The following is a 25595-nucleotide window of genomic DNA, read 5'->3' on the forward strand; positions in this document are numbered from 1 at the left end:
ATAGAGAATTTTTACTTACACTAAGATTTTATTTAACAGTTATTATAAGAGAGAATTAGTACTAAAAGAACTATCCTTTACCTTATTATATTATAGATTCTTTCCACCATTTTGTATAATTATGGATCAAACGTATATAAAATGATACCTCATTTTTTTTTTAATTCATAGTTATTTAATTTGGTACCGTAATCTCATTAATCAAATTTTCAAAAATTCAAATCCTTTAACGACCATATTATTTAATAAAGTTTTGCTAGGTGGGCGTGAAACAAATTCCAGTTTTTATTTTAAATGTTGAGAGAAATGAGATCATCCAATTAAAATCTAAAACAACATTAAAATCAGATAAAATTCACTTGCTCATGAACTAAGATGCATAAAAAAAAATATTCAAATAAATTGAAATTAATGATGAACAAACAAAACTCACATGTTTATCATTACAGTGTCAGCAATTGCCTGAGAACATCATAATTTTTTCTCTTCTTTTCAAATCGCAGTGCAAGTATAATATATGAAATTAATTTCACCCTTATCATTCATTTCAAATAATATTGTTGATATAAACAGAAGTTAAAGAATGATTTTATTGAATTTTAATTTAAACATTAATTATTACAATTGAAACTCTACTTAAATTAACGCTTGTGAAAGGCAATTATGAAAGGCTCGATACCAATACCCTTCGCAATCCAAATGCCTTGGGTTGTTTGACTCCTGAAAATATATATAAGCTAGATTATCTTTCATGGCAGGGTGCAACACTAGTAAATCAATAGACGAATCCTCCTTTCTAAAACAAATTAAAGAACACCGAACCTTCCTTCTTCTGCATCCATCAAGCCTCTGCGTTTTTTTCCATTGGGTTATTTTCCTTGGATAAGGCTTATGTGGGTTCTCGCAAATGGGCTGACATTATCATATGCGTATTTTGCAAAGATGGATACGTGTAGAAAATATGCTTTTATCTACTTTAAATATGGAAAAAGCCAATGGTGTTTAACTACTTTGAATATGATGAGGTAGGGCAATGTTCTAATGATTGTGGGAGATAAAAATTAGTAAAAATGATTGAAGAGTAGCATGTGTAAGAACCCTTTGAAGACAAGGCCGAGCTATACAAAACTGATAGAGATAATAATAAAAATATTTATAAGTATGATAATGATGATGAGATACATTTCTTCAATGTTAAAAAAGATATTGCTAACATAAAAAATTGTTAAAAATTTATAATAAAGTATATTTCATACCCGATTCACCATAAATAATAATATGTTTGATTTAATTATTGACATAAATAATTATAAAAATATTATTGATAATACCGTTAATATGTTAAATTACCATTAGAACCATATTCTAAACCGTATAAAATTATGCATCCTTTTTCCGTTAGAAAATATAATCATGAGATTTATTATTCTTTTTAGATGTTTTTGACCAACCAAGGTCTAAAATACTCTGAAAAATAGCTGTAGATGGAAGCTAAGTAACCTTCGAAATTGTGCGTTCTTTCTGATGATCATGGATTTATTGGCCTTTTTTTTTTCTTTTTAATTAGTTTTCCTAACTTGGGAGAAAGGATTAATGTTGATAAACGATACCATGCATAAAGGAGATTAGGTCGACACATGTCCAAACAGTATGGCTCCATTAATTAATGTCTCAAAAGCTAACACTTCATGGTACTTTGTAGCAGTCCGTGCACCAACTTCTGCTTGCCTTTTGAGGACAAGTTCACATGCATCTTTACCGAAAGTTGGAGATTAATTATTTACCGAAAATATCATATTAGAAGTTCCCTCCTTCTACCTCCATTGATTATTACTCTACAATACCAAATTCGATTAATCTATGATGAGAGATTTGCAAGATTACCATTTGTGGAAACTAAAAATATTTTTATCATTGTTGATTACCATTTGTAGAAACTGATGATATTTTTACCAGTACCGCTTATCAAATTACAAACAAACTTCTTTCATAAGTTTCACCATAACATGTTGCATGGATCGTTGGACACACAAATATAAACTATCCAAGTGTGGATTTGTCATTATAACTGTTGTCCCCACCTCCACGCTCTCAAGAAGATCATCGCTGCATTTACCACTGCAACAGGCCCCGCCACCACAACCCCCACCCCCACCCCCGCAGCCGCAGCCGCAGCATAGCTTCGAGTTCTCCTGCGACCATCCTGAAGGAAACACCAAGTATTACCTTTCGAGTGATGCATAAATTTCTAGTCATAAAAAATTTATTCAGCTTAAAGTATTTTCTTGGTTTCAGTGCTTAAGTTCAGAAGTATAGGAACTTCAATTGGTATATAAATGGAAGATGGCATATGATAAACCGAGAATGTTCTAATAAATTGAGTTTAAAGTTTTTGTTTTTAGTAAAAACTACATTCAAACAGATATTGCGAATGCAATCAAATTACCAAATGAACATGTAATGTGATACCAGAGTAAAATATACCTGGCGGGATCTAGCTCCGGTCACCATAGGCTCTATCTCTTCTATGAAATTCATCCACAATGATTTGCAGTCCTCTGGTTTAAGTAGAGTGGTAGCTTCTGGAGAAACCTGCTCATATTTGATTATTATGTGAAACCAGTTTGACACAGAGACGTGTAAAACTAAATGCATTACATTTGCATACCAATAAGCATGCATAAATACAACTTAACACGCATTCACCAACTGTTACCTCTTCCCATGTGTCTGAGGCAAGGGGGTCCAGTGTAGCTCCCATGAACGTATTTTGCAAAGATGGATCAGGAACAATTCTATCCATAAGAGAGGAATAGAGTACCTTCTCAATCTGATCAGGCATTCCATCGAAGCGGATGGCCGCAATGATTGATAGTATTCTCAAAGACTATAACAAAATAATTGGGAGACATTCAGAGGTAACTCAAAGTTTAACCATAAGCATCCCAGTAGCCATTAGTTATACAAAATGTAGGCAATATTACCGCAGAGAGAGCGTCCCTTTCAATTTCATCGAGGTTTCTTTCCGGAGTCAAATTATACCATGAAGTTGAGTTTTCATCATGATTGAAGTCCTTTGAAAACCTGGAATAAGCTCCAAAGATTTAATAAAAAAATAGAATTGAAAAAAAAAGATAGCTACAATGAAGTAATGTACCTATCCTTCATGCGCATCAGAACTCTCCATGCATCTGCTGCTTCTCTTGCCTTCGTCTCCAATATATTTCTGGCATGCTCCCTCAAATGTTTCGATTTAGTGTCGATTTCAGAACTGTTCAAATTGAAGCTAACAACAACATCTGAAAACTCTGATACAGCAGCCTCAGTGTTGCACTCAAAAAGATTTCCTATTGATGCCCATGTATCTCTTTCACCAGATTCCAACAAGGATTCTACTCTTTTGGCAAGCGCATGCGTTATTTGTTTCTATGCAGGAGTAACATAACAAGATTTGATAATTTGATTAAGTAGAGTGACATACATAGAACCAAGAACGCTAACGGATTGTGATATCAGTGAACGAAATACCTTGTACTTTGCCATCATTTCTGACAACATATCACAAATAAGTTTTTCGCGGAATTTTGAAGCATTCCACTCACTCTGTTGAATGGCAGCATCTGAAAGAGCACAATATTTAAGGTAACTTGCCAAATCTAGGAAAATGAGTTAATAGATGAAAGATGCTCACCAATCATATGAACACAATTTTAATCATAGAAGGATGAGCAATAATAGCAACATCTTAAAAAGTTGTAGTCACTGTGTTACATTTTGTCCACTAAGTTACTTTTTTATTCTGTTTATCTCAACCAATCGCTTTGTTCAATGAAGTATCCATTAAACTAGCATTAATCTTCTTGATGCAGCCGGGTTATACAAACTGAAGGTTCTGAGCATTCAAGTGAGGACTTGACATTACTAGATGGGGATCTGGCATAATCATTATGTAGATAGCCTAACACATGTTTTTGTGGATCAATGAGACAAATTTAGAAATAAAAGAAAAGACCTAGTTACAGTAAACTAGATTACCATCTTAAAACTGAGATAACAAAAGATCTGACTATTGAATTGAGCTCAAATTTTTCCAAGAGATTCTATAGACAATTATTTTACGAAAAGCTACTTTACAGCTTATTGAATCGTTGAATCTTTCAAAATTAGGCCCATAAATTACTATTTGGGACAATTTTGATTTTTTCCTAGGATTTTCCAGATTTATAGTTATTATTTTGGATTTTATTTTAGTTTCCTTAATGTTTTCAGACAGTAGATTGTTTCCTAGTAGATACTAAGAACTTGTAAATTTATTGAGAAAGTAGCTAATTTTTAAAGAATAAAATTGCGAAATTAGGATTCATATTTGCAACCCTTTTTGCTCATTAAGATTTTTATGTTTTCTGTGCTGTTGTTGTTCTATTAACTTTCGCCTGCATCACTTTTAGAGTGAAAATTGTAACAACTTGAGATTTGCACGAGTACAAAATGCAAGTGGTCAACTCAGAAGAGGAGGTGGAGGAACACATCCTGAGAATGTTGACTACCTGTATACGTTTATTGATTCTAGTGATAGAGGGGATACAAGATTTTGCTTCGTCCATGAGAGAATAAAACTAATTCAGGGCTATTTTGGGAGTTTGATTACTCATGCATATCAGTTAGATATGAAGTTTTTTCTTCAGGTTTAAATTATCTCTGCAGTCGTATTACTTGCCCATTGAGTGCTGCTAGTTTCCATTACAGGAGCATGCCGAGGAGAAATATAAAATTTCACAATTCATCAGACAGAAGGCTAAATAGCAGTATCTAAGCAATTTAATCAGACCCTCAACATTATAACAATAGCATCCAGAGAGTACCTCAACATTATAAATAAGAAAAGAATATAATGATAAAACAATCGAAAGAGGAGTGTATTGGGAATATTATGAAGTCCGAAAAGAATCCTTTAGTTTTATGCATATAAGATAACTGTATTGGATTTTTTAAAAAGCAAATAAAAAATAATATGTTCAGTGTTTGGAGTCTAAATACCTTCACATCCTTGATCAAACTCGACCATGCAAGATTGGGAATAGAGATGAATATCAACAACATATTCTTGTCCTTCATTCTGTGACTGTTCCAGCCTAGTTTTAAAACTTTTAACTGTGTTCGAATACAAATGCATCAGCATGGTATCATAGGCATCGCGTATCACCTACATAATATAGTGGCACATTTGAGTTGATCAGTATAAGAAACATATAAATACAAAAACACCCGCGCAAAAAAAAGAAAAAAAGCAAGTCAAATCTACAAATTTAAATGGAGAAGCAAAAAAAGAAAAGAAAAGATCAAATATCAACACATTTGACACAACCAGGGAGCTTAAGAACTTAAAAAGAGGAAATATACATGCTAAGGCCTTACCATCAACGCATTTGACAACAACTGTCGCCGTTTTTCATTTCGTACTTCTTGATCAAAATAGACTACCTCCCTGTCATATCTATTGGGAAAAAAAATGCAAAATAAGAGATTCCAAATCAAGTACGTTGAACAAGAAGTAATGGATAATTTAATTAGTAGGAATCAATTACTTCGCGAACCAAAGTATAACTATTAATTGATCATAATTCAAAGTTTCCAATCTTCGTTTTGAAACAGACAAGCATGTAGTTAACGGATCAACTGACGGAAGAAGTATTAAAATTGAAGAATCTTGGAACAAAACTGATGATGTGTGTCAATGGGAAGCCCACTGCAAGGTATTGTCCCACGTGACTTTCAGTGAGTTTTGTCCCTTAAAAGACACATCGTAATGAGAGAGGTGTCTTTGATACCATATAAGCAACTAAAACCCTCATCTCCCAACCAATGTACGTGGGATAATGGCATCATAAAAAACACAGCGTAAGTTAACATTAAATATCACACAGATCTTACAATGTGAACACATCATCATATAGAATTGACACCATGATGTATACTTACTCTGAAAGATAGGTTTCCAAAATAGAACTGACAGCTCCTCCAAACCCTGATACTGGACCAGCTTGAACAGCTTCCTTTATTTGCAACCAATCCTGTAAGAAATAAATTTAGTACTAACTGATATTAAATCAAGTCGGTGAACTTTAAAAGAAAGAAATTAGAAAATAGATTCAATAAAGTACCTCATCGAATGTAAAGCATTTGATCTTCTCATCAGCAATCTCTTCACATCGAACAGTGGCAACCATGACCTGATAAACAAGATGAGAAGTATATTTACATATGAAACCTGATGGTTTATATTTACACAGGAAAATGGCTTTTAATAAACCTTGACAGCAGGAAGATCTAAATCCTTGTTTTCTTTTATTATTTTCCAAATCTCTTCTGCACGAAGAGGAAACACTGAGGCAGGTTCAACTTCCTGCCTGTCACCAACAAGACGTCCTGGATAAATGGAATGGACAAACCGCTGCCTCAGTTGAGCAACCTGTAAATGTCAATGCTATCAGAAAAATGGAGTTACGAATTACAGATACTGGATTTCTCACTTGATACTTGCTGTCCTAGTTGCTCTCACATGCACAGATCCATAAAATTATCTTATCACTGGACGTAATGCTCATTTTTTCATTCTTACATGATACACTCCTAATGACTATTAAACACTCTCCAGTCAAAGCTAAGCACCAATGTGTGATGCATGATTATCAAGTTTAACGTGCATAAAAAATAATTATTGGTTAATTATGGACTCCAGAGTTAGCTTCTACATTAACCACATGAATTGAAGACGTATTCTCTGAAACGAAACACAGACTGTCACCCCCACCAAACATTTCCTAAGAGACTTGAATGCATTGATGTAGGGTATTTAAGAGTATTTGCCCCATAAAGGGTTTTTGGTAAGCTTGGGTTGGGGAATTAGGTTCAGGGTTTGGCATTTATGCAGACTTGGAATTAATTTGTTACCAGTGTTTCTAGAAGAATTTGGAGGTAAAATCAAAGCTGAGACTAGTGCCTGGCGAGAAGAAGCAATAGAGAGTAAGAGAAAGAGAAACCATAGGCACCAGGCTTTCAAAGTAACATAACTCTCAATTTTATTTTGTAATTCAACTCTAATACAGGAATATGCTGCTGTTCTGTCCCTTCGTACAAACGCCAATGATTGTGAATTCCAATTATTTGGTAAGCATATGCAAAGCTACAAATCATTCCAGACATCAATTCTAGAAAACACGCAGCAGCACAATCTAGAAGAACTCAGGAGAAAAGTTTTGAGGATTGACAAACTGCTTTCTTAGTGGAAAAGCTACCTGCTCTTTAAATTTCTCCTTTTGGAATTCATAGTAAGGCAAAGCAGTGATCTCCACCTTCATATCAATAATTAGAAGCATATTAAGTTCATGAAACTTGAACAAAAAGGCAACATATGAAGCATCTATGCCAATGGAATCAGGAAGGAGATGGAGGTGATTTTTCATACATTAAAAAACTCTCTGAGAGGAGCACTACTGAGAGTCTCAGGCTCAGCAACTGCAACCCAAATCTGCAGAAATTATGACCTCAGAAAATGCTGGAGAATAAGAAGAGAAATAATTGATCCAAAAAGAGAAATGCATAAACAGAGAATAAGAAGTATGAACAAAAGTACCTTCTCAATATCTTCTAAGAGAGCAGTCTCTAAATATTCAAGTGGAGTCTACACAGACAATCAGAAAAGGGACAGAGATTCAGCGTTGAAGATGCATTCAAAGAATGGAGCGCAAGGTGCAAGGAATCTTGTCTCAGGAAACTTATGGGCACAAGTCCATACCTTTGAGTGATCACGTAGAACGAACAGTAGTGTTTTTTTGCGGGGCTTGAATAAACGCTTCATGACCTGAATACAAGAAATAATAGATTATCACATATCAGCATCAAATTATGTTGGGTGAAATACTCAATGTTACACACTGAGCTAAATGAATGCAGCTAATAAACAGTTTTGATAAAATGGGTTAAGTTTGCTGTGAATATGGAATCAGAGGCTCAGGCTTACCTAAGGTTAGGAAAAACACAGTTAACCAATCAAATGCAATTAAATGTGAGACAATCCAAACTTGACTATCTAAAGAAGTTTGGAAATTGGTCACTTAAGTTAATGCAAATTGCTTTCAAGTACCTGGAAAACTGTTTTTAAAAGGGGTCTGCTGGCTGCATTTTCCAGACCAATGTCTTTGTACCACCTGCATATGATACTCAACACAAAATCATTTGACAGAAAAAATTACTGGGCTGCCTACCGACTATGGAAGGTCACATCATGAGTTTTTTTTTTTTTTTTTAATTTCGGCTAGACAGAGTCATACCCAGTTGTGGACATTTATCAAACTTCCCAGGCAGAAAAGGCATTCAAATATTATAATGATGAACATACAAAACTCACATGTTTATCAAAACAACGTCAGCGATTGCCAAGGCAAATAGGGTGCTTTGTTTCTCAAACGCTGTGTCATCCTGAAAAAAGTACACATTCGCAGTGCCAAACTTGTATAAGCATCATACTCGCAGATTGAAGCCATGAAGTAATGCAACCAAAAATAATGAAACCATTCAGTAATCAACGATTTGTATGTCACAGAAGTTGAAAAGAATACAATGTAACCATAAAACCCCTCTCAATTAACAAAGCAAAGCTAAAGTAATAGAAAGATCTATGAGTTACCTCGCCTCTTTGATTGCTGTCGGTTCCCTCGAAATCCATGGCAATCGTAAAAGGGTCAATATCACTACACTTTGCAATCCAAATGCCCTTGGTTGTTTGGCCTCTGAAACGTATATAACTACATTATCTTCCTCTTTCATGTATACAAAGCAACAAGCCAACAAGAACAGTAAAATATACAAATTCTCAACTAAAAATAAAATAAAATCAAACCTTCCACTGTATGCATTCATCTCCTCGAAATTGGTATGGAAGGTCTGATTCATTAGGGTACTTTTCCCTGTTCAAGATTAATTAAGTAAAAAGCTATCACTACCAACTTCATTAAAATCAATGACTATTAAGAAATAATTAATAAATCAACACGAAGTTAAGAAGTTGAACACTTGCTTACCGCTACTCTGTGAGCCAATGATGGCAACAATAGCATAGGAGAGACCGGACTGCGCGAACTCGGTGGCTGTCATGAAGTCTTTGAGTCCATCCACGTTGAACTTGCCATTTCCATCAATCAGCTGCATGCCTTGCTCCATTTTTATTAACGATCTAACTCAACCACAATAACGACAACTCTTGAAGTGTCTTCCCTCCTGTGTTTGTGTTTCTGGGTTGCCGAGGAATCTTAAAGCAGAAGTAAAGTGGCAAGCACAATCCTATTAAAGTAAGTCTTCATGAGTCTACTTCTACTCGAAGAAGTTGTTTGCTTTTTTGCTTTCGAGTTCCCTCCCCAGCAAGATAATAGTAAACTATAAATTAGTCTCGATCGCTAGTTTTGACTAATGAGTTAAATAATCCCTCTAGTTTCAAAAACAAACTAATTAGTTCTTATGTTTTTAAATTCACACACTTAACATGATTTGTTTCATGTTCTTTATCAATTTATTTCATTTTTTATTTTAAGTATCTATTTCAAGAGAAAAAAAAAGTAGTACGTAGTAGATATTACGAAAAGCTTACGAGGAGAAAAGAAAAAAAACAATTAACAACAACGAATTAAATCAATTATGTTTGTTCAAAACATTAATAAAACATTTTTAAAAACAAATCATTATAAAAATAATAAAAATGTTTAAAGTAAGTAAAGTGGTTTGCTTTACTTACTTTAAAAATAATAAAAATAATCACGATAATATGCAAGTAAAGTGGCAGGGACAAAATATCCAATTAAAGTATTCTACTATAAGTTGTTTGCTTTTTTTCTTTTGAGTTTTTACCCCACTAATAATAATAATAATAATAATAATAATAATAAAACTCAATTTAGGACTAAACCTATATACTCACTCTCAACTGAGTCCCAAATCCATAAATTAATCAATTTGATCCCAAATGTTTAAATCAATTCTCAATCAGGTCTTTCTATTAATGTTCATCAATATTTTTTTCAAATTTTCTTTAATCCATGTAGTTTTAATTGTATAAATTATGCGTATAAGATTAAAACTATTAAAAGAAATTAATTAAACGATACAATTGAGAAATGCAAGAAATATTTTTGATTAATTAAGTTGAAAAAATCTATAAATTGAAAACGTAATTGAGAACAAGTAAATGGATGTACGATTAAATTGATGTTTTCTTTTATTATGTTTATTGGAAATTTGACATGGTTTTTTTTATAAATATAATTTTTTGTTAGTTTTTTTGTGTTAAAAGGGTAACATAACATAGCCAAGTTTAATGTCTTAACTCAGTGCTTTTCTTATATTAGGCGTAAAAAATTTAGTGCTCCTAGTGTTACTTGTAATTGACCCATAAAACTTGGGGTAAATTATAATTTATAGTTAGTTTTACTTGTAATTAAACGATAATAACCCTAAATAAAATAAATTATGAAATTTAATTTTAATAAACTCATTATTGAATGATAAAATTGAAAAAAAAATCATCTAAAAAGAGAAACAATAAAACAATTTAAGTTTACACATATTAATTCGCAAAACTCATGATCTAGATCATGAAAATAAGATAATTTTATAGAAAATAAATTGAAAAAAATAAGAAAACATAATCCATAATCAACCAAATGTTCAGGATGTTGAATAATGAAATTGAAAAAAATATATCATTTAAAAATAGATAAAAAAAAATTAAGATAACTAAGTTAACTCATTGAACCCATAGTGGAGGTCATAAGACTAATATAACTACCAAAAAAGCAAACCACAATAAATTATAAAAGTTCAATATCCAATAAACCATGTGTTGCATAATGAAGTTAGGGAAAAAAAAATAGGTTTAGAAAAACTAAAAAATTATTTACATAACAAAATGGTTAGAACAAAATTAGAATATTTAGGCCGGAATTTGACCAAAAAATCCAGAATAGACCAAGATCCTAAGTGAGATAAAATTTATTCCGAGTTATTTTTTTTTTTAACTAGTACAAGATATATCAAACATTCAAGATGAAACAAAATAAAATTGACAACCTTTACAAATAATGTTGATTTGTCTAACACAATACTTTTTAGAAGAATATATGAAACATAATGAAATTGGAGTTCTTAAAACTGTCAAAGTGTAAGTGTTAGTTACATCATTATAAAACCTGGACTAGCTTGTGGGTAATCTAGGATTCAGACTGGTCCGGGTTAACCAAAAAAACCTCTAAAAAGTTTTTTCAATCAAACTCAAATGACATGTTTGGTTGACTCAGAACCTAGGTAATCTGACCTATTTGGCTCTAGGCCTGGACTATTCATCAAAAATTCCCTAGAAAATTCATTCAATCAAACTCCAATTACTCATTTGCTTGACCCTATTTCCAGATGACCTAATGAAACCTAGGTGAGATGTAGCTATTTATTTTAAATGGCACCATTTTAAATTAGGGATAAAAAAACTCCTCAATCTCAAAACAGGCAACCACCCTGTAGAACACCTAATCCCCTCTCCCTTTCGGCCCGAAGCTTGCTTCTTCTTCTTTTTTCCCCTCATAATTGAGGGCCTCAACCTCATCAACACCTCTTGTAATATCTTTTCCTACTCCTAATTAATTTATCAGTGATGAGAAGTCTTGCCTCAGTCTTTCCTTCTCTCCCAACAAAGAAAACGAGCAACAAGATCAACTGATGGCATTGATATTGTCACACCTGAATATCGCGACGACTAATTAAAAATTTTCATGGAATTTATTATATAAATAATAAATATCTTACATCTCGTTATTTAAAAAAATTTCCAACTAGATAAAAAAAATATAAAGATGTGTTTTGCCAAACATATTTTTAGCAAACATAATTTGTGCTGAATGGGTCTAAATCCCAGATCCAGCCCCTTTTTTTTTTAACTGAGCCCAGCCGTACAGCTGGGCCAGACACAGCTCCTTTTTTTCGCTTGCTACAGAAGGGGAGTAATTAAAATGCAGCTCTCTGAAAAATAAAAAATAAAAAATGCAGCTCTCTGCTCCTCGTCTTCTCTTCTTGGTCTTTACGTTTTGCTTTCTCCAGACCCAGTCCTCTCCTCCCTTCCTCTCTTTTCTTTTTATTTTCTTTCTGGCTTTTATCTCTGTATCGTCTCTGTTTTTTTTTTTTTGTTCTCTCTCTCTCTCGTTCTCTTTCTCTTGCGTTTTTTTCTTTTCCTTTTCCTCTGGTTGATGGGATTAACTAGGTGAGGGGAAGTTGAAGTCCCCTGTTCCTCTCGAGCCATCTCTGTTTTTGGTTCTGCCTCCCTTGTTCTCCTGGTCTCCTCTCGTCTGGTTCTCCCCCCTGCTTTTTATAGGGCTGGACTTCTGGTCCGTCTCTTCCCTTTCAGGATGAGGCTTGGGGTGTTGGTGTTCTGCCCGGACTCGGACACCAACATTCCCTCCGCGGCTGTACTGTTGGTGGTGGATTTTGACCCAGACTCTGGCTGTGTATTTGGAGGGGCAGCATGATTGGCTTGGGACACTTGGTAGACCACATCGGTCCGCGTTTGCTACGTTTGAGCCGCCCGTCATGGGTGGCATTTTGAATTTTTTTCTCACAGGCAGTTTCCTCTGTTCGCAGTGGAAAAAGACGATGAATGGTAATGAAACGGCGCCGTTTCAAGGCTGGGGCGGCTATTTTTCCATTTGGTCCTCGAAGTTGACTTGTTTTAATTAAGCCCCTGGTTTAAATTATAATTAGACCCCTGGATTTCGGTGCCTAGTCACTTTGGTCCCTGGAATTTAATCTATAGCAATTTTAACTCAAATTGACCCTGAACTTTGATATTTCTTCAATTAAACCCCTTATTGCATTAATTAACTAAATTAAAGTTTAATTATATCTCCAAACTTATCAATTCTTTCAATTTCTACCAAAATTGACTTCCAAACTTAATCTCATTCTGATTAGTCCTTAAGACTTTTAATTTGTGTTGACTTGAAACAAACTTCAAATTATTTTTATTTTTTAGTGAATTTGTGGTGTTAAAAATTGAATTATGACAAATATCTTTACAAATATATTATCCACTTGTTTGAGGGGCTTAAAAGTTGGTGGTTGGGTTTGTAGTACCAAGTCTTCTAGTTATGGACGCATGGTTGCGGAAAAGTAAAAGAGAACACAAGGAAAAAATATTGGTTATGTTATGCTTTCACCATTTACCTCTTACAAAATTCAGGTAATTTATTGAACATTGATTTTAGGTAATTTATTGAGCATTGCTTTATTGTAATTGATCATGCAATACTAATTCTCTGAAATCTTCATTGTTGAAGCAATTATAGTGGTGTTTTTAAAAGCTCTTGGAGTTTATAACTATTAGGAACTTGTTTTAATTAAATAAATTATAGATGAATGAGGAATTAATCGCTTGTATAACTATTTTTACATTGTGGTTTGCTATCCTTTACTACTAGGATGTTGAAATTGTTTTTTAGCTTCATTGAGGAAAAAAAAAGAATTACACATCAGTAAATTATTCTGAATCACATGAAATAAAAAAATAGTCTGCAATAAAATAAATCACAAAACGTAGTTTCTTCTTCAGTAAACATGGCCGTATACATATGGCATACGAATCATAAAATATATTATTCATTGTCACAGTCGTCAACGGTGTCATCGGCACAATCATCTACAAGGTCATCGGCACTATCATTGGCATTCTCGATATATTGTTATCAACTAGGTCATTATCATCGGCATGGTCATCAAAAGTGTCACCTTCAAGGTCATCGTCAAGGTCATCAAAAGTGTCACCTTCAAGCTCACCGGCACTGTCATTAGCGGTGTCACTAGCATTCTGGAAATCGGAACTCTTATCGACAGTTTCACCCTCAAGGTCATCGACAATGTCATTGGCCCTGTTATCGGTATTCTCGTTGGCATTGAAATTGTCCAGCTTCAGCATGTGTCTCTTGATTATCTTTCTGACCATTATTGTCGTCACGTCCCCTGTTTTCTTTGCCGCAACTGCATCCCAATCCCCTATGAATGCTGCCGCTGCAACTCCTGCCCCTGCCATGCCACCTATTCCCAGCGCTACGCCTCTCACAGCCTTTGCCTTTAATGTATTGTAAACCTTATGAAGAAAACACCATGTGTGCTATGTGATTATTGAGTAGAATATTAATCCAATACATGTACATATAAGAAACTTTAATTGATGCAAATATATATTACATGAATCGTCAATAGTCGATGATTGTTTGGAATTCTAGAACGTGAAAGAGCTTTCCCTGACTAGTACGGATTTTAATACAAGGAAATTACCTTATAAAATCGGGTTTTCGTTTTGGATTTCATTTTCTCAATGTTAAAAAGAAGAGTTTCCCTGACTGCTGAAGCATCCCATTCCTTACTTATGGAGACATCTGATCTAGAGAAAGCCATTAATATATAGGGAATTGAATAAAATGACATGCCTGTTAGAAATTAATTTTAAATTTAGTGATTTTTTTAAATTTAATTCAGATTTAACCCAACCAATTCCAGCATTTTATATCGATAGCAGCCCATGTATATATGCGAGCATCATTTATGAGTCTTTCGTCCAGGTTTGAAACTCCTTAGCAAATCATACTTTCAAAGTGAAGGATTATAAACTATGAAGTTTATGATTTCAAAGGTTGAGTTAATGTAGTACGTTAGCAATTTAAGTAGACTCTTTATTATCAAACGAAATAATTAACAGATAATTATTGCATGCTATCCATAGTTAACATTGCATTACCTTTACATCCCTTTTCAAATTGGTGCATGGCATCCTGAACAATATGATCAATGGAAGCCTCAAACCCATCTCTAGATGCTTCCTTCACCCTCTTTACCAACTTGTTCCTAAAACTTTTAAGTGCGCTATAATGTAGATGTCGCAGCATGTCAACATAAGCTGGGTGTAGAACCTACATAACAGACCAGAAACTTGATCACCAGGAACATTGACAGATTTTTGGGCCGATTAGCTAATGTATTGACAATGCGTTGTATACCTAGTTTTATTTAAAAAAAAATAAAAAAATTATGAGCGTTTAAGCCACGCCTACCACCCCCCCCCCCCTAAATTTCTCTTTTCTTATTTTTTTTCATGCTAAAATATATATATTTTTATCCAAAATATTATAAAACTTAAAAATGATTTTTTGTAATAAAAAATAGAAAAATATTTTTTTATTTTAATCCCTTTATGAATTTAAAATAAATAAAAGTACAAAATTTGCATATGCATTAAGAAGTTTTTATAACAATACAAAATAGTTATTTTTTTATATTTGTTTACAACATAAACTGTTAAGACTTTCCCTGACTGCCTCAACAGCTTTTCTCAATGCCAACCAAATCTGTATGAAATCAATTGTATAGCGAATGATATGTTTCTTAGATCAAGGTAGCGCAGTAACTTTTGGAAGAAGAAAGAAATACCTTATCAGATTTCAAAAGACTGAGCGTCTCCTTGGCAATTTGTTCACATTGAAATGCGGCAACCATCACCTGATAAACAAAATTGAGAAATATGATCAGACAGGACAATCTCCTTAAAGTTTGTGTATATACATTTTTCGCAAAAGAAGTCATTATTTAAATAAACCTCCATAGCAGGAAGATCCAGATCCTTGTTCTCCTTTATGGTTTTCCATATCTGTTCTGCACGAAGGGGAAACCCTGAAGCAGGTTGGACTGCCGGAGAGATAGAATGGAGCCACTGCCTTAGCCAATCAACCTGTAAAATACATCACGTAAGGGATTTCAGTCAATAATAACAATAACACAACTAGGTAACCCAAAAGCATAAGAGTCTAGACGAGTTCTTAGGATATAGTTTTATTTTTTTTCTCCTCTCAGCCCAAAACATCGTTAATTTACCTTATCTTTAAACTTCTCCTCCTCGAATTCATAACTAGGCAAAGCAGTGACCTCCACCTTCATTTTATATTAATAATAAGAACACAAAGACAAAGCTATAATTAGCATCCGTCGAAAAACTATACCAATTAATCAAGAAATTTAAGTTAATAAATGAAATTTAACAAATAATATCATTTCAAAAAACCATATTAAATTAAAAACTTAAATTATTAGTTGATGCCCAAAGAATTAATGACTTTATATTAAGGGAGAAGAAACCAACGAACATTAAAAAAATCATCCAGAGGAGTCCCTTTATGAGCATCAGGCTTTGCAATCTCAGCCCATATCTGTATAATTATTTACCAGAGGAAAGATCATGAGAAATTGTTTTGCAGAATTAATCACAAACAATTATTTCATATATAATGACTAAGGAGATTTTGTGCACAACAACGTACCTTCTCAATATCTTCCCTCAGACTACGATCAAGACGTTCAAGTGGAGTCTACTCAGAATCAGAGACATAGCTTCATCAGTATATGTTAAAAATATTTATCACACGCGAATTGTGATATTGCAGGTTACGAAAAATAGTTTTTTATTCAGAAAAATCTCTCTATTTATAAAATAATAATTTTCTATAAACTATGAAAACTTATTGCTACAATATATTCCAATCTCTTCTCAGTCCAGGAATAGAACCTTTGTGTGATCACGGAGGACAAACAGCAGGGTTGTTTTGCGGGTTGTTTTGCGGAGACGAGTCATGGCCTGCATATTATTTGAGAATTTATTAAAAAAATCTTTGATTTTACTGATTATATTATATTATTATAGGCTCGAGGCTGCTTATTCACCATAGGCAAAAAGGCTAGAGCACCTCAAAAACTGTTTTCAAAAGGGGTCTGTTGGCGGCATGTTCTCGACCAATGTCATGGCACCACCTGTATACAATAATTCAAAATGAGTTTATTCTTCCCATTGCAAACAAAAACGTGTAGCAATTCAAAATCAAAGTTTAAAGGGTCAACTCGTGACTAGCTCATCCGGTCAAGATTAAATGTTATTTAGTCGGATTGACTTCAAATAAAGCTTTTTTAATATTTATTTAAATTGTTATTGTTTCTTATTTTTAAATAAAAAAAATTAAATTGCCTTTTTTTCATAATCCAATTAAAATCTAAAACAATTGTAAAATCAAACAAAATTCTGAACGAAGATAAAGAAAATATTGAAATTAATGATGAACATACAAAACTCACATGTTTATCATTACAGTGTCAGCAATTGCCAAAGCAAATAGAGCACTTTGCTTTTCGAATGTTGCTCCGTCCTGTAAACATTCCAAATTAACATAATTAAGAGCTTATGGTTCACAATAACCATATATCAGTTATTCTACTAATTGCTACTTAAAGCAATTAGTAGAATTATTTAATGTTTGATTAATGCAAAGATTAGTTAATTTATACTTGGCCTCTTTCCCTGCTGTTCGATCCCTCCACGTCCATGGCAATTGTGAAAGGCTCGATATCAATACCCTTCCCAATCCAAATGCCTTGGGTTGTTTGACTCCTGAAAATATATATAATTAAGCTAAATTATATTTCATGGCAAATTAATAGACGAATCCTCCTTTCAAAAAGAAATTAAATAATACCGAACCTTCCTTCTTCTGCATCCATCATCCTGAAATTTGTCTGAAAGAGCTTGTTTAAGAGGGTGCTCTTCCCTGTTCACCAAAAAAGGCAAATTAAACAATTTATACTCTTTCTCTGCATGATGTTGGTGTGCGATAAACACACAGATCACTACAGAAACTACGTAAAAATAATACATACCGCCACTCGGGGGCCCATAATTGCAACAACAGCATAGGAGAGACCGCATTGTGAGAGGTTGGTGGTCCTCTTGAAGTTTTCGAGTCCTTGCTTGTTTAAAACACCGTCACCGCTAATCAGTTGGAAGCTGCAACAATCTTCCGCCATTATTATAGCTCAACTTTGGACGTGTTTTTAGGTTAGTGAATTAGATGTAAAGGATTCTCTGGGAAACTCAAGTTTTGATTCTTATTTTCTAGGATTGTCTTAACAGATGGAGTTTACAGTACTGTGTTTCAAACTACGTACACTCGGCGGATAGATAGACAGAGTTACTTGAATTTATTGAAAGACAATAGCATTTTAGGGTTTTGTTAAGAAGAAGAAGAAGAAGAAGGGTGGGGGTAGAGTTTCACAGAAGTTGAATTTATAGAGACTCAACAAGTGTCTGGTTCCTCACAAGTATTAATTTAGTGCCAACTGAGGGTACGTGGCGTTGGGCTCTGTTTCTTAATTGGCACTTGTTCTTCATTTTTATCCTTAGTTGTCAGAGTTATGTCTACCGACCACGTGCACTTGACTAAAATGTCACTCCACCGTTTAATCCTCCGGCTTTTATTCGAGGGTGTTTGGAAATGTAAATTAAGAAGATTAACTTTGAATTTTTTTTTAATGTATTAAAATTATTTATTTTTAATTTTAAATTTATTTTTAATATTAGTATATTAAAACAATTTAAAAAAATAAAAAAATAAAAAATAGATTTAGCAATTCATTGCATCGGTTTATTTTGTTCGGTTATATTGTCAACTCTTATTTTAGTGACAACCTGCATGGGGTTTTTATAAACTCTTATTTTAGTGTCAAATCAAGTTGGTTGACATATTCATAAGAAAAAAAAAAATTCAAAGTGGTCTCTATCTTGACTTGATCAATCCCTTTTACCAATTTTCACTTGAGTTTTCCTTCTTCTTCTTGTTTTTTTTTTTTTTTTGTTTTGCTAGAACTTTCACCTAAGTTTTTCAAATCCCTTGATGAAGACGCATTTCTGAAGCTACTTCAAGTTCATTATTATGAATTATTATAGAGATTTTCTACACATGTTCATTATTATTATGAATTATTTTTATTGTTATTTTCTAAAAATCACCCCCTAAATGCGGGTCTCTCTATGAGCAACACAGTAGGTTTACATTTTTAAAGTGTAATATTTTTTTTATTTTTAAATTTATTTTTAATATTAAAAATTAAATTTCAATAAAAAATAGATTCAGCATGGTTGCCCGACAAGCAATTCATTGCATTGGTTTATTTTGTTCGTTTATATTGTCAACTCTTATTTAATTCAGTGACAATCAGTATAGGATTTTTATTAACTCTTATTTAATTAGTGTCCAATGGGATTTACACTTCATTCCTCAAATATCTATAAAAAATTAAAATAAAAAATAAAAAAATTTCTTGTTTTTTTCAAGAGTGTTTTTAAAACATAAAAACAAACTAAATCTAAACCCGTGAGTGAATAATTTAGTGCCAGCTAAATTGGCACTTGTTCATTCTTATATTGGAGAGAGATTTGTTTGCCATCCACGTGTGAATAGAAAAGTGTTACTCCGCGACTGAATCCTTCTAAGTCAATTTATATACAAATTTTATAGGTAGTTAAGTTAGCATGGTTATGATAAATTGGTTTGGTAGAGGTTGAACATGGCGTTTCTTTCTCTTTGGTTGTTGCTGGGTAGATTTCAGCCAAAGACTTGGTTTAATCTTCACAATATTAAAATCCGTTTTGCCTGTTGTTCTTCTTGGGTCGAGGATATAGCTCCCATGTGCGTATCTTGCAAAGATGCATCACAAGAGTTATGCTTTTATTACCAAGATACAAAGAAAGTTTACCGAAAATATCATATTAAAAAGTTTCCTCCTTCCAGTTAGGGCTTATATTTTTACTAGTACGGCTTATCAAATTACAAACAAACTTCTTTCATCCTTTGATTAGTACTTCTCTACAATACCAAATTCGATTATACGATGAGAAATTTGCAAGATTAGCATTTATAGAAACAGAAAATTGTTATATCAATCTGGATTAACACAAAATAAATACAAATAAAAAAAACTGAAATTCTCATTAATCTCTTTATTTTAAATATACTTAAGTTAACTTAAATATAAAAGTAAATGTATTATTTAACAAAAAAAAAATTACCATTGTTGATTACCATTTGTAGAAACTGATGATATTTTTACTACGGCTTATCAAATTACAAACAAACTTCTTTCATAAGATTCACTCTACAGTTTATAGTTGGACACACAAATATAAACTGTCCAAGTGTGGATTTGTCATCATTACTGTTGTCACCGCCTCATCGCTCTCGAGAAAATCACAACCCCTGCATTTACCTCTGCAGCAGGCCCCGCCACCACAGCCCCCACCCCCGTAGCAGCAGCAGCAGCAGCATAGCTTCGAGTTCTCCTGCGACCATCCTGAAGGAGTATTACATTTCGAGTGATGCATAAATTTCTAGTCATAAAAACTTTAATTGGCTTAAAGTATTTTCTTGGTTTCAGTGCTTAAGTTCAGAAGTATAGGAACTTCAATTGGTATATAAATTGAAGATGGCATATGATAAAACGAGAATGTTCTAATAAATTAATTTTGGATTAACACAAAATAAATACAAAAAAAAAATTTTAAATTCTCATTAATCTCTTTATTTTAAATATATTTAAGTTAACTTAAATATAAAAGTAAATGTATTATTTAAAAAGAAAAAAATAATTTAGCATTGTTGATTACCATTCGTAGAAACTGATGATATTTTTACTAGTACGGCTTATCAAATTACAAACAAATTTCTTTTATTTTTTTATTAATAATCAAAATTTTATTAAAAAAAAAACTACAAAAATAGAACAAACTTGTGAAAACCTAGAATACGCTCCAAAGCCTTAATAAAAAAAACAAAAGGGAAAAAGAAAAGAGCTGCAATTAAGTGATGTACCTATCCATCATGCGCTTCAGAACTCTCACTGCATCTGCTGCTTCTCTTGCCTTCATCTCCAATAAATTTCTGGCATGCTCCCTCAAATGTTGCCATTTAGTGTCGATTTCAGAACTGATTTCATAACTGTTCAAATTGAAACTAACAGCAGCATCTGAAAACTCTGATACAACAGCCTCGGTGTTGCACTCAAAAAGATTTCTTATTGATGCCCATGTATCTCTTTCACCAGCTTCCAATAAGGATTCTACTCTTTTGGCAAGCGCATGCGTTATTTGTTTCTATTCAGGAGTAACATAACAAGATTTGATAATTTGATTAAGTAGAGTGACATACATGGAACCAGGAACGCTAACGGATTGTGGTATCAGTGAAAGAAATACCTTGTACTTTGCCATCATTTCTGACAACATATCACAAATAAGTTTTTCGCGGAATTTTGAAGCGTTCCACTCACTCCGTTGAGAGGTAGCATCTGAAAGAGCACAATATTGAAGGTAACTTGCCAAATCTAGGAAATTGAGTTAGTAGATGAAAGATGCTCACCAATCATATGAACACAATTTTAATCATAGAAGGATGAGCTATAAGAGCAACATCTTAAAAAGTTGTAGTCACTGTTACATTTTGTCCACTCAGTTACTTTTTTATTCTGTTTATCTCAGCCAATCGCTTTGTTCAATGAAGTATCCATTAAACTAGCATTAATCTTCTAGTTGCAGCCGGGTTATACGTACGGAAGGTTACGAGCATTCAAGTGACGACTTGACACTACTTTATAGGCATAGGCATGTAACAAAGTTACTATGTAGATAGCCTAATAGATGTTTTTGTAGATGAATGGAACAAGTCTAACCACAAGAGAAAAAATCTAGTTATGGCATATTAGGTTATCATCTCAAAAGTGAAATAATAGAAGATGTGACTGTTGAATTAAACTTAAATTTTTCTAGAAGATTTTATAGCTAATTTTTCTTCCATAAGCTACTTTATCGCTTATTAAATCGTTGAATCCTTCAGAATTAGGCTCATAAGTTACTATTTGGGATAATTTTGTTTTTTTCCTAGGATTTTCTGGATTTATCATTATTATTTTGAATTTTGTTTTAATTCTTTAATGTTTTCAGGCATTGGATTGTTTCCACGTAGATATAGGTTTTCCTAGCTTAACGGACTTGTAAATTTATTGAGAAAGCAGCTAATTTTTAGAGAATAAAATTGTAAAATTATTTATATTTGCAATCTTTTTTGCTCATTTAAATTTTTATGTTTTCTATGTTGTTGTTGTTCTATTAACTTTCGTCTGCATAACTTTTAGAGTGAAAATTGTAACAGCTGGAGATTTGCACGAGTACAAAAAGCAAGTGGTCACCTAAGAAGAGGAGGTGGAGGAACACATCCTGAGAATGTTGACTACATGTATACCTTCATTGATTCTAGTGATAGAGGGGATACAAGATTTTATTTCGTCCATGAGATGAATAGCAGCAACATTCTGGGACTGTTCCAGGCTAGTTTTAAAAATTTTAACTGTGTTCGAATACAAATGCATCAACATGGTATCATAGGCATCGCGTACCACCTCCATAACATATTGACACATTTGAGTTGATCATTATAAGAAATTAACATATAAATACAAAAACACCCGCGCAAAAAAAACGAAAAAGCAAGTCAATTCTACAAATGTAAACGTAGAAGCAAAAAAAAAAAAAAAAAAAAAAAAACAAATATCGACACATTTGACACAACCTAGGATGCGCCCTTGACTCTCCATTCAACTCTAATATTATATAATTACATGGCTATTTCCGAGATCTTTTAGGCGATGATATTATCACTCTCTACTTGTAGAAAATTAAAGGCTTATTTGATGAATTAGCCACAGCAAACAGGTCTAGATGGAGCAACTAACTGTCGTAACTTGATTTTGAGTTTCTAAAAAAATATATAAAAAAAATAATTAAATTTTAAGAAAAAATTATAATAATAATGATAAAAATATAACACAGATTAATCAGGCATGTAAATTCATTCAGAACGAAAGTTGGATAAATGAACTGGGATTTTGTTAAAGAAACGTTGGAAAATAATTTGATAATATAGTCAAGACAACATAAATTGAAGGTTTGAGGACTAATAAGGATGAAATTATAAAGTTGGAAGTCAATTTGGCTTAAAATTGAAAGAATTGATAAGTTTAAGAACTTAATTGAACTTTGAATTAATTTAATTAATACAATCAAAAGCTTAATTGAAGAAATATCAAAGTTCAAGATCAATTTGGATTAAAATTGCAAGAAATAAAATTTCAGGAACCGAATTAAATAGGCGTTGATACTATAAGAGGGTTAGTTGATTTTACCGGGGATAATTTTAAAAGAATTAAAAGTTTGAGGAGTCAACTAAGGATTAAATTGAAAAAAATTAAAACCAAGGACTATTTTATAAATGACAGTCAAATTCAAGGGTCCAATTGCATAGATCCATGGCGATTTTTTTTTTTTTTAAAAAAAAGAGATTCTCAAAGATGAAAGCTTGATTGCAAAACATCAGAACTTCAGGAGCCAAATTGAAGAATGACCCCTTCCACACTAAAACGACGTCGTTCCAAAAACTATTCATCCTCTCCTTCCTCTGGAGCAGGGGAGATCGTTCGAAGAAGCCATCCAGACGGCCTCTGTTAAACCTAATATTCTCGTCAAACCGAAACCAAATGTTAAACCTAATATGCCCGCCACAAAACCTATAAGTCAGTTCAGTGTTCCTCGCCCTCACAACTCTCTGACGCGAAGACAGTTTGACTCTAACAGTCCAACAATGGCAGTGCCGGTGGTGTGTTCAATCCACCAAACACGGAGCAAATCCAAGCAGTAGTCATCTTCATCTACAAGATTACCATACTAGGAGATAAGGGATGGTTTTCCTTCAGAACTCCAGCAAACAACCATCCTGAGAATCTTTGCTTTCCCTCACAACAGACACTACTGACCCAACCCACCAGACATTCAAAAAAACTCCCATCACTTGACAGCCCCATCCCCGGCCACAAATTACTTTCGCCTGATAAAAGAACCTCAAGAGACCAGTCGAAGACTTGGCATTGTTTTGGGTGTTCTGCCTCTGGATTTCAACTTGATTAACCCATCAAGAAAGTTTTCGCCACGTAGCTTTGCTTATCAAATTATCACCAGATCTTCATCGTAGCAACTGGTCAGCAGTTTTTTGCGAGTACTGGCTTTTGAAATGAAGGCCAACTTAACACGATGCATTTATAATTAACCATCGGTCCCTTTTTTTTTATGCATTAATTTGTGCACACAAAAAAGGAAGAAAAAAAGTCTTTGTTTTTACCCAATATATATATATATACACACAAACACACTAATTTTTCTTTTCGTTTGCATGTGGCAGAGTAATAAAAAAAAATCATAGTGATATTTTCTGAAATTGTTTAAGAAAAACATTTGCTTTTCATGAATTTTTTTTTTAATCTTATGCATGTTTAAGCATTAGCTTTTTAGCATTTTTTTAAAAAAGTATATTAAAAAAAAATTTCCATGTATTTTTAAATTTTATAACATGTTTATAAAATCCAATGAAACTTTGCAAACGTTAAAAGCCAACATCCAATATACATATAGTTTCTTTTATTTATTCAAATAAATTTATTTTATTATGTTAGAGTCATGAATATTATATTCACTAATATTAAAATTGAGAATATTCTTGATATTTATTAATGTCATAATTATAAATATGAACACTAAAATTATAAATTATTCGGAACTCTAATATTCACTGAAATTAAAGTTAGGGATGTTATACATTTTCTTCACGTAATATTTACTAATATCAAAATAAAAAAATATTTCTAGTTGAATATTTACTAGTGTTAAAATCAAGATTATTATAGATAGACCATAAAAAATATAATACAATAAATTCTTAGCAATTTAAGACAAAATCAGTAATGCAGCCTATCCAAGATAAGATACTTAAGAGGTAATAATATTTTTCATTTTATATAATCAATTTCGTATAATATAATCTTTGTTAATCAGTTAAAATTTTTAATGACCATAATATTATGTGTCGATTATTTAAACCAGATATTTTTCTCTTTAAGAACAAGATGTCATATATTATTTTTATTTTTGTTTAAAATTTAAAGGTCATTGATGATGTTAGGTGCAATAGATCTTAATAAAAAAAAATAACATATTGGGTTGAAGGGAATTTTTTTAATGTATAAATATTTCATCCCTTGTGTGTGTGTATTTCAATATAAGAATTTAACATATTGAGTTGAAGGCAAATCTTTAAGTATTAAAAATGCTTTATCCCGTCTAATTTTTAATTCCAAGCATACATCGAAAGATTGACATATATGAATCGACACATATTATCACCAAAAATGTCTAATTTAAAGTGAAAACCTTACTTCTAATAAACTTTATATTAAATGAATTTTGATTTGAAATTTGTATAAACTTATTATTAACTTGTACTGAATTTGTTTAATATTTATTAAAAAATATTTGTATAAACTTTATATTAAGTGACCAATAGAGTTCATTTCCTTTTGTCATGTTAATTTGATAAAGTTTGACCCATATAAGATTAGAAAGTGGATATTTGTGGAATTTCAATATTAATAGCACTCATTGAGAAATTTTTAAGAATATAGAAGCTCAAATAAAAAATAAAAAAAGTACATACATTCAAATAGAAAAAAATTAAAGTATATGCATTCAAATAGAAAAAAAATTTAAAAATATAAAGACTTGTTAGAAATGAAGTAAAATGTTCACTGGGTGAAAG

General features: G+C 32.5%; 2 protein-coding genes across 2 annotated transcripts; both read right to left on the reverse strand.

Moving 5' to 3' along the window:
* Window positions 1–1886: 1886 nt before the first annotated feature.
* LOC133678055 (protein ROOT HAIR DEFECTIVE 3 homolog 2-like) lies at window positions 1887–9425 on the reverse strand. Its single transcript, XM_062100218.1, has 20 exons — window positions 9081–9425; window positions 8900–8966; window positions 8687–8789; window positions 8408–8478; window positions 8144–8207; window positions 7796–7861; window positions 7634–7681; window positions 7466–7528; window positions 7296–7352; window positions 6311–6469; window positions 6162–6230; window positions 5980–6071; window positions 5416–5494; window positions 5038–5203; window positions 3529–3620; window positions 3158–3426; window positions 2985–3084; window positions 2717–2887; window positions 2485–2592; window positions 1887–2203 (listed from the first exon to the last, which is right to left on the reverse strand). Exons 1-20 carry the CDS (start codon window positions 9217–9219, stop codon window positions 2063–2065), a joined length of 2124 nt encoding a protein of 707 aa, XP_061956202.1. The 5' UTR covers window positions 9220–9425; the 3' UTR covers window positions 1887–2062.
* A 4136-nt stretch (window positions 9426–13561) lies between these two features.
* Window positions 13562–17931, reverse strand: LOC133678884 (protein ROOT HAIR DEFECTIVE 3 homolog 2-like). Its single transcript, XM_062101389.1, has 13 exons — window positions 17781–17931; window positions 17609–17675; window positions 17416–17518; window positions 17206–17276; window positions 16824–16887; window positions 16646–16714; window positions 16401–16448; window positions 16227–16289; window positions 15958–16014; window positions 15683–15814; window positions 15517–15585; window positions 14828–14999; window positions 13562–14176 (listed from the first exon to the last, which is right to left on the reverse strand). Exons 1-13 carry the CDS (start codon window positions 17929–17931, stop codon window positions 13962–13964), a joined length of 1281 nt encoding a protein of 426 aa, XP_061957373.1. The 3' UTR covers window positions 13562–13961.
* Between the last annotated feature and the right edge of the window lie 7664 nt (window positions 17932–25595).

Source organism: Populus nigra, chromosome 18, assembly GCF_951802175.1.
Source record: "Populus nigra chromosome 18, ddPopNigr1.1, whole genome shotgun sequence".
Classification (NCBI taxonomy): Eukaryota; Viridiplantae; Streptophyta; class Magnoliopsida; order Malpighiales; family Salicaceae; genus Populus; species Populus nigra.

Excerpts from the sequence above, each read along its gene's own strand:
- LOC133678055 (XM_062100218.1), bottom strand. The coding sequence starts at position 9,219 with ATGGAGCAAGGCATGCAGCTGATTGATGGAAATGGCAAGTTCAACGTG. Across the intron at positions 5,204-5,415 it reads TGTTGTCAAATGCGTTGATG|GTGATACGCGATGCCTATGA; the intron begins GTAAGGCCTTAG and ends TATATTATGTAG. Across the intron at positions 2,888-2,984 it reads AAAGGGACGCTCTCTCTGCG|TCTTTGAGAATACTATCAAT; the intron begins GTAATATTGCCT and ends ATTTTGTTATAG.
- LOC133678884 (XM_062101389.1), bottom strand. The coding sequence starts at position 17,931 with ATGGCGGAAGATTGTTGCAGCTTCCAACTGATTAGCGGTGACGGTGTT. Across the intron at positions 17,676-17,780 it reads GGGCCCCCGAGTGGCGGTAT|GGAAGAGCACCCTCTTAAAC; the intron begins GTATTATTTTTA and ends TTTGGTGAACAG. Across the intron at positions 15,586-15,682 it reads TGGATCTTCCTGCTATGGAG|GTGATGGTTGCCGCATTTCA; the intron begins GTTTATTTAAAT and ends TTTGTTTATCAG.